Consider the following 9,847-nt stretch of genomic DNA (forward strand, 5'->3'; position numbering starts at 1 on the left):
GCCAGTCACCAAGCTGCGAGGCATGGGCCCCCCCCCCACACTCCCTGGTGGACCCAGAAGTGGACTGGAATTACTTCCGGTCCACTTCCAGGTTCGTTGCTGAGCATGTGGGGGGCCCCCCCGCGCTCCTGTGGGATGCTCCATGTGCCCCAGCATCGCAGCATTCACAAGCCGCGCCTGGTACCTCAAGGTATGTAGAAAAAACATTTAAAGCTGTATCTATGGCCAAATCGCTGATTCTCTGAATTAGCATCAAATCTTCAGATTCGGATTTGGCCGAATTGAACTAGGCACAGTGATCTGAATCAACGAATCACTGTCCCCGATTCAGACCAAATCCGAATCGAATACAGTCTGTCTCGCACACCCCTACTAACTGGCCTAGAAGTCTAGTTCCGAATTAGTGATGAACACACCTCAAGGATAGCGAGATTCACTTGGATCCCTGGTGTGAATGATTGAGACTACACAAAGAAGGAGTTCTATTACTGACTTTGCTATCACTATCACCATAGCCCAATTGGGAGAGTTAGATTAAAGATCTAGAGACTCCTGGTTGAATTCTGAGCATCTACATACCTCTTATCCTAATCCTGCCCCAATAGATTATTACTTCCAGTCCTACTATTCTGGAATTCTGAAACTATTTTAAATCTAGTATAACTTCAATTCCAGGGTTTCTTTTAAAAGGGTGAAAAATCCACAGAATTCAAAATGGTAAAGAATTTTACTGAAACCCAAAAAAGACAAAAGGAAAGGTAACAATAATGAAGAGATCAACCAGTCTTTGGTGATATGATAGTCTGCATGCACTTTCCCATATATAATACTGTGCACTTCAGCCTTTTCTCAGATCATGTATATCTCCATGCCAACCTGATGCTTCAGCTTTAACCCTGAGATGAAGGCATTGTCTACACCAAACACACTACATTAAAAAAATATAGAAATAATTATTTAAACACATGCTCTTAGACATGATTAAACTTTGCTTAAATCAACATAGCTTTCATTTGTGAATTACTGCTTTATGGACAAATCCTAATAGCTTAATCCTAATAACTGAAGGCTGAGGAAAACTTTCTGTTTAAGATACTGAGCCAGCATAAGTTGGTAACTAACTGACCCAAGTTCAATATAAGGGCAACTATCTGCAGTAGTTTGTACCGATTAGTTAGGTTGCTCTTAAGTTATTTTAGATATACCAGCAAATGTTTCTAACATGGAGAAGGCCAAAGTTTGACAACTGGGATTTAAAACTTTGAACCTCTTATTCCTTCCCTAGTGCCAAAAGGCACATCTACACATTCATTAATGTGCTTTATGTAATATGCATTAAATCTAGTACCTCAATTGTAAGGTACTAGAAAATGCACATTAGCCTATTTTAATGCACATTAGCTAAAGAGCATTTTTGTGACGATTTAAAGTACATTAAAATAGGCTAATGCGCACTGAAGTACACATGTAGATGAGCCCAAAGATTATAAATAACAGTTCCTAGATAATTCTCTGTAACGTTAGTTACTGGTTACAACGTTATAATAAAAGTGAAACTTGGGTTTCTAATAAGCATGAGAGGTGGCAAAATAAGCCCAGAAGATGGCAAAATAAACTTTAAAAATTGCTACTGGCATGATATAAGCATAAAAACTTAACAACTGGTTTTGCAAGTTTGGGCCTCCCTAGCCCAAAACTATGATACACACTGAAGGAACACAGGATGTATGTATTAATCAAGAGGTTCTCTCTTCAGGATCTAAATCAGCATTTGAAACTCACTTGAGCCTCTCACTCTCTCATCATTTGCTCACCTGGCTTCCATGTTTCCAACCACACGCAGGTAGTTCTTATGACGGCGGATTCTACGCTGAACCTCATGGAACAGGTAACGCAGCTGCATAAAGATCACCAGGCTGGCCATCGACAACCAGATGTTGCCAAATAGCTTTTTTTTAAAAAAAGAAAGGAGCAGTAGTGCAGAAGTGAATGCCAGGGAATCAAAGAGAAGGACATACAAACAGCATAAAATGCACTTCACATACAAGCCGCTAAGCTTAAAAAAATGGAGCATTACAGAGTCTGAAGGGCTCTGCAAATTTTAGGCAGTTGTTCCAAAAAAGTAAATTCCCCCCTCCCCCCAGTACACACACACAAAGCCACATTAACAGATGTTACACTGAAACAGGACTTTTTTCCTGTCAGTTATGTTTTCAAAGAAACAGCTATTCATTTTTTACAACTGGGGTTGGAGGGAAAAGACAGGAGTGAAAGTTCAGTTGCAGGAACATTTATTTCAGCCTGTGGGAGTTGAATCACCTTGAGAGGAGAAGGAATGATCCAAGTTCACACAATACAAAAAGAAGCCAGTATTAAAGAATTTATTTTACCTTCACCCAGACTAGTCAACATCTAAAGATTAACTAAACATCATCAAAAGATTCACTGTTAAATTCACACTGAAAACTGCAAAACACTCACAACAGCAAAAAAACAAACTTCAGACCAATTTGCTGTCTCCCTCCGGGAACAGAAATAATTTGGTTCTGCTGACAATTTGGTCTGACATTTCTCAAGGGCAAATTAATTTATAGTTAAACATCTATTAAACAGATAATTATACAGGAAGTTAAAAACCCCAAACCAAAACTGGTTCAAAGGAGTTCAATTATGCAGGCAGACAATACCTAGGAAGTCACATTATAGTTCCATTTCTATATCTAGACAGCCTCAGTGCAATGTTCAGCCTATTAAATATTTAAAGAGTATGCAGTTTGAACACTTGATATTAAGATAATGAAGTCTTCCTCAGTGTTAATTTCAATGTTACGTACCAACATGTGAATATGATGCATTAAGTCCAGTGAAAGTAAGGTTAATTCCATGACAAAATCTGTATAATACACATAAGTTCCTTTGCCTTCCCATGTTCCTTCATGGTTGAGATCCCAGAGATGAATTACATAACTGGAAGAGATGTCATTGTTGTTGTTATTTTTTTTTTTTGAAGTGTAGAGACTGATCTCCAACATTTTTTTTTTTAAATATTTTTAATCAATTTTACCATTTTTTTTCCCCCATCAGCTGCTGTTTCCTTCCCCTCCTCAACACCTGGGTCCAAATCTGAACTTTTTACTAATTTCAGTAACCCCACTGATTTAAAGACCATTATTTGTGATAAATTAAGCAAGCAGGTTTTAGCTCCGAGCCCTGGAACATGTTGGCATTGAGATGCCTCCAGGTGACAGAGCATCCATCTAAGTTGCATGGGCTAAAAAACATTGTTCTACCAGTTATTGACAGAGGCTGTTGTCAACACTTTCATACCTACATGTTTCTTTTTTTTCTTTATAAATGAAAAGAGAACTATGGCTCTGGAGAATAAGACCATCTAAGAAAAGTACTACATCACTAACAGCCCAATTTAAGTCCTGTCTCATACAATGACAACATTTTAGTTCATGTTTCAGCATACCATTATGAATATACAGTGGAGTCGCATCATATGCTCATTTAACTTACGCAAATTCAACTATACGCGCTTGGCAAAAAAAAAAAAAGAGAGAAAAATAACAATTTAAATACTGCGGGAGATTCCGCCCGCCATTCCACTCAATGAGTTCCCGCCTCTCAAAGTGTGAGCATCTCGACATGCTGAGTGTGATTCTAGTGTTTAAAGATATGCATTTTTCGTACAACATGGCCCCTAAACGCAAGCCAACTACTTCATCTGGTGCAATTTTGACTATATGCAATTTTCACCTTACGCACTGACTTTAGAACCTAACTCCCGCGTAAGATGCGACTCCACTGAATCCCAAGGTTGTCTAAACAATATCATTTTTAAAGATCAGTGTTACCTTTGTCCCACTCCAAAAGGGATACTTGCAATAATGCAAGAAAACTAAGCCCCACTTTTAAAACTGGGAAGCTCTATCTGCCTCAATGTTTGAAAATGGGCATCACCTAAAACTTTACTGCTTACCGTAAAATCACATGACTTGTTCTCACTGTCACAAGCAGAGACTATAAGAAAGAAAAAGGAAAAGAGGTCCATCATTAATACTGCATCCCACATTTTAAAGATACTGAGGCAGAGGGTAGAAGTGACCTAAAAGGTCACAGAGCCAGAAATAAAATCCAAGTCAACTGCCTCCAGGCTCTTTGCCCTGCCCTTGTGCGTCATGCTGCCCCTTTAAGCCTTGAAGCCCTATCCATTTTGGGCTCATAACTTTGCTGGCTATCTGTAATCAGATCTAACATAGTTCTGATCTCAGTACAGAGAAGGACTAAGTCTGAAGTTCAAAAGGAGTTCGCTGACACCTAATCAGCAGCTATAAATCTGCTCCTTAACTAATAGAAGAGGTAAGTCCAGAGTACCACAAGGATGTATTAGGTTTATAGTGAGGCAATTGAGAATCAGTTTAACAAAACATTGCTTCAAAAAGCTTAACTTGAGCATGAGAGCACACAAAACTGAGAGAAATTTGAAAACTCCAATCCCCGTCTGAAGCTATAAACTTGCAGATTCAGTTCCTTTTTTTCTCTCCCCTTTTTAAGAAGTGCTATTAAAAACATTCCTCAGCTTGCGCTTAATTCATTAATAATTCATAATATCTGCCAACACACTTCATTTGCTGTGGAATACGTATTTCAGAGATTTTTTTTTTAATAATGCAGCCCTTTACCCAAATTAAATCTTCATGGTATTTTATGCTATCCAAATCATCCAACTAGCACGTAAAAGTCAGGATAAAATGCAGACTTGCAAATCACCTAGTACTGTATGCTATAATCAGGAGTCATCTTTCACTAAAAAGAAGTCAGCTATATAACCTGCACGCATCAGACACATTACAATGAAAGCTTCTTCTGCTTGTTGCTGAAGCAACCACACACAGGTTACAGAAACAGAAAAGTTACTGTACTTTGTTCTCATGAGGGCTTTCAGTTACAGAGAAACTTGCTAAAGTAAACCACAGAGCAAAAGTAAATATGGTGAACAAATTATAACCTTGCAAATGGTGAAACAGAACAATAAATCAGATCTTCTAGATGGGCAAATTGTGGAGCACACATTTATGTCAAAGACAGGACACGGCATGAAATGCGTGATGAGAAAAACATCCGTCAAGGGTCAAATGAAAAAGTTTATGCCCTACATTTTAACTACTTTAAAAAACCTGTAATCTGATAGATTCTGCATCATGGAGCGGGTCCAGATGAGCACGCACATGCGTCTTGCAGCATCTCAAAGCCCTTTGAGACGCTACAAGAGGCACATGTGGGAACAAGAAAACATTCCCCACACCGTAAATTTGCTGCACGGGGTGTCAAAATTAGACCAGGGGTAAAAAAAAAAAAACCTCAGTGGAAAAAACGGGGGCAACCAGGGGTTGGGTCCTCCACAGAGACGCTCAGGTAGCCAGCCGGAGCGTCTCTATGGCTGGTCCTTGCCTTGGCGCTGAAGCATGGTGCCTGCCCACATATGGCATGCCAGTCACAAGGAGCTGGACTCAGGCTCCAGCACTGGTACGTAGGGGGTAGGGGGGGGAAGATCCCTGTCGATCTGGCCCACGGGCCAGATTTTACCCACCCCTGCTCTATGTAGTGGTCTTTTGTTTTAATTGTGGAGGAAAATGGATTTTGGGATATTTTACAGAGTGACTTTAAAATACAGGGCAGGACTGGGGGGGGAATGCAGGAGTGGGTGGGGCCAGTGGGGGTCCCCCCCATAGTCCCCTCCCCACTCTTCCAGCCCCCCCCCCCACCCCTTACTTACTGGCACTGGAGCCCTGGCGCTGCAGCACATTGCCTGTGCTTCAGCACCAGGGCAAGGGGCTAACTACAGAGATGCTCTGGCAGCCAGAGCATCTCTGTGGAGGACTCAGCCTCCAGTTGCCTCAGGGCATGGTCCGGGACTGTGCCCTGTCCTGTTTTTTTTAACTCCATTTTTTTTCGACCCCTGGATATCCAGGGATCTAATTTTCTCCCTGTGCTGCAAGTAAGTAGCATGGGGAACATTTCTGCATTCCGGCACATGCCTCTTGCCCCATCTCAAATGGGTTTGAGACAGGGCAAGAAGCACGTGCATGTTCATCTGGATGCACCCAGACAGGCTAACTTGTGCAAACAAACGATAAGGCCCCTAAATGGTTATTGAAACATCTGGACAGGTATAGATCCATTTCTGATATCTGACTTAAGAATCTATTTCTTAAACTACATAAGTATAGGTCAAATCTAACAGCTTTTGAACAAAGCCAAGATGAAAGGGGTTTTAATACTAGAAATAGTGACATGACAAATCTTCAAACCCAGGACGCTTCACAAACACAAACCTGACCCTGTGACCCAGTTTTATATTCTAGAGAATTTGCACTAAACCATTAATAAAACAAACATCAAATCCTTCAACAGTTGCTATGAATGGCTACTCTTGCAATCTCACCAACTGTCCTCCAGAGATTCTACACAACTTTTTCTCCTACTATTATATCTGCTAATACGAGCACCCCCACTTTGAGCTGTCCATTTCCTTTCCTCTTCGCCATCTCTAACTGAATTGTTATTCAATATTAAGTTGATATGCATAGCCAGCTTTGAATGTCTGAGCTAAGGTAAACGTGTAGTCCCACCCAACAGAAAACATAAATAGAAAATACTATGCTGAAGATGAAATAAATATTCTGCTGCATGTTAAATTTTAAATATAAACATACTGCAATGGATACCTCTGCTAATTCTGCTTGTATTGCTTATGAAACAAATTTATCAGTTTCTTATATGCATATATGCAGAACTCTTGATTTCAACGGTCTTAAAAAGACAGCATTCATGAACATACAGCTACCATCTCTTCAAGCAAAACTTATTTGTTCTTAAACTTTACCCAGAGAAATACCCAAATTGGTCAACTACTTGACAACAGAAACATAATTTTCAGTTCTTCCTGGCTGGTTGGTTGGAGACTTCAAAAACCGAACTGCACAATTCCTCCCATAAAAAAAACAAAGGTAGCAGGGAAGACAAAGTGCAAACAGACAGGCATATAAAGGAAGCCTCACCTCTGCTGCCATGAAGGCTAGAGTGTGCATTCCATGGGTATTGCCAATAACACCGCAAACAACTGCTAATCCACAACAGGAGAGTAACATGGCAATCAGCAGAGTAAGGACTCTGATGTGGCTGCTCAATGGTGTGGTGGGGGAGAAAGAAAGCTGCAACAAGATAAACAGAAAACAGTATTACAGTGCTGTTTTTCATCCATGTCCTCCATTCTTGTCTCTCTGAATACATGCTCAGCTCAGGAGAACCTACTTGCTTCCTGAATAAAACCAGTGTTGTAATCTCAACTACCTGACTGAGCTGCTATAAGGTCTGAAAAAGTGAGGGAAAAAAAACACCCAAGTACTCTCTAAAGTCATTTTAATTTCATTTATATTAATGAGTCCTGCTGGCTTTAAAAATCCAGTGTTCATCTACTCTGGCCACCTGTAGGACACAGGACATCATCATGCAATTATTGCATCAAGTAAGTAACACTCAGTGGTGCTATTTTAGAAAGACACCAAGTGACAATTTGAAGACTGCAAGTGATACAGAATCTATCATATGCCCAAGGAAGTTTTTTCCATTGGTGAATTTTATTCACAGTTAAAAATGTTCACTTCTAGTCTGAACTGATGTAGCTTCAGCTTCTAGGCAATGGACCGTATTATACATTTTCTTCCAGAGTGAAGAGCCATCTACTGTCAAAAAATCTCATCCCAGCATAGGGACTTGTAGGCTGTGCCTGCCCCTTTTGATTGCAAAACTAAAACATATTTCCTTTATCTCATTTAAGAGTACCTGTAATTTTAACAACATTTTCTTAAGTGTTTTCCACTCAGCGGTACCCAATGCAACTCATGGAAAAACCTTCTGATGCTGCTTACATTCTCAGGAAATGTTGGTTTCCACAGATAAAGACTGACAAGAACAAAGCATGATGCTGCTCATTGTTGTTGTATATGGGCCAAAGGCTGCAAACCACTGGACTCTTGTTCCATTTTTAAATTACAGCGACGTTACTAGCAAACAAAGCATCAAGGCTCATACTTTTATCCCAAGTGGGATTCAAAGTCTCAAGTAACAGTGCCTGGTTAATTAAGCTAACCCAAATATTCCATGGATGTGGTTGTTAAACTTGTTATTCTTTTCCCAGGTATGATTGGCTCAGCCTCGCATTCACGTAGCTGAGCCTGCAAAGTCAATCATACACAAGACATTTTGTCCAAGAGAAATATTATAATACAGGCTTAGAAGTTCTGCAACAAGAAGAAAGGGCATACTCTCTCAAATATTTAAGTATACATAATAAGCATTTCTTCCTTTACAATCTCTGCTCACTTTGAGTCTGCTCGAAAGCAACATCAACACACATTCTGCCAGATGACCTCCCTATTGACTTAACTGAGTTTTCCCACCACTGCCCAATCTGATTTTTGTTTAGGTCACTAAGCACTAAAATGCATATAAACTGCCACAAGGCAGTCAGGCTGTATAGTGATATTGGAAAAAGTTTGAGGAGTACAACAGACTGTGGTATAGTCAGGGAGAAATCAGAGAACTCAATCTGAATCAGACTTTTATTCAAGGACAAAGGGACTGAGAAAGAGGCAAGTACATTAGAGAGACTTACGGGAAAATCATTACTCACAGTAGAAAGTTGATTTTTCTAATGCTAGAATAGAATTAAAATGCTTGTTGAATATTATATAGTGTACATTCAATCTTATGGAAGCTTTCCTTTTCTAACCTACATTACACTTTAATGCCTCTATTCAGCAAAACGGAGAGACCAGACCATGAAAAACTAGAGCAGCTTATGATAGCTTGTGTAAAGGCCCATTTGCTGGGAGGAGGGGGGTGTTCAGTGAAGCTGAATCAACTCTTCATTCATTAAGATCACCAACAAAATGGATTCCATTCAACTTAGCCACAAGCATTGCTTCTCGCCACTCTGCTCCTGCCACTTCTCTCAGGCCAATTTAGATCTCCATAAGCTCATTATGGTTGGTGTAAAACCCTTGCCTGTTACAATTACTGCCCCCTTGTACATACTCGTTGCCTCCCTCTATCTCAGGGGCGGGCAAAATGCGGCCTGCCAGGCCTTTCTATCTTGCCCACGGGGCCCCTAAAAAATTTAGAAAATTAATATTTATCTGTCCCTGGCTGCCTGTCATGCAGCCCTCAATGGCTTGCCAAAACTCAGTAAGCAGCCCTCCATCCAAAATAATTGCCCGCCCCTGCTCTCCTCTCATAAGTAGCAGATTTTGTCCTTACCTGAACTTCTGCAATTCTCCCCTCTCTATGGTTTACTATTAAACTCATTCAATACAGACGCCACTTGGGATACAGTTTAAATGAAAAATAAATAATATATTGTGTATTGTAAAGGTGCATTGTACGCTGTCAGCTTCTGAGAGATGCACAATTAGAACTACTGCAAGGCATGAAAAATGTGCATACAGATCAGAAGTATACCCTGAAATCCACTTTATTTTCTTGTTCTCTTGTATTTTTACCCAAAAATATAAAAATAAAAAACATTTCACCTAGCCACAGTTATATGCATAAATCCCAACAGGAATATCAAATAAAGGAAGGATCTTGGCTAAAGCACTTTGATGAGAGAACCTTTTTAAAAAGAGATTGAAAGCAAGAATTTTAGGGAAAGCACATATAACTGTTCATAAAAGAATAATTAAGCACTTTATGAAAGAAAATATACCATATTTACCTGAATACAAGATGAGGTGTTGTCCCTCAAATCAACATGGGGGGGGGGGGGGGGGGGGGGGGG

The 9,847-nt window shown here is 40.0% G+C and overlaps 1 protein-coding gene across 2 annotated transcripts in view; it reads right to left on the minus strand.

Annotated features, from left to right (window-relative positions):
- The window catches only part of AMFR (autocrine motility factor receptor), a 28,120-nt gene that overhangs the window by 11,524 nt on the left and 6,749 nt on the right, over positions 1–9,847 (minus strand). For both annotated transcript variants that reach the window (XM_006020223.3, XM_025199810.1), the window contains exons 4-7: positions 7,068–7,220; positions 3,986–4,026; positions 2,835–2,967; positions 1,815–1,948 (exon numbers count right to left, since the gene is read on the minus strand). In XM_006020223.3, the coding sequence (XP_006020285.3) occupies positions 1,815–1,948; positions 2,835–2,967; positions 3,986–4,026; positions 7,068–7,220 (461 nt within the window). The remainder of the gene's footprint in view (positions 1–1,814; positions 1,949–2,834; positions 2,968–3,985; positions 4,027–7,067; positions 7,221–9,847) is intronic.

Source organism: Alligator sinensis, unplaced genomic scaffold (genome assembly GCF_000455745.1).
Source record: "Alligator sinensis unplaced genomic scaffold, ASM45574v1 scaffold203_1, whole genome shotgun sequence".
Lineage (NCBI taxonomy): Eukaryota > Metazoa > Chordata > Crocodylia > Alligatoridae > Alligator > Alligator sinensis.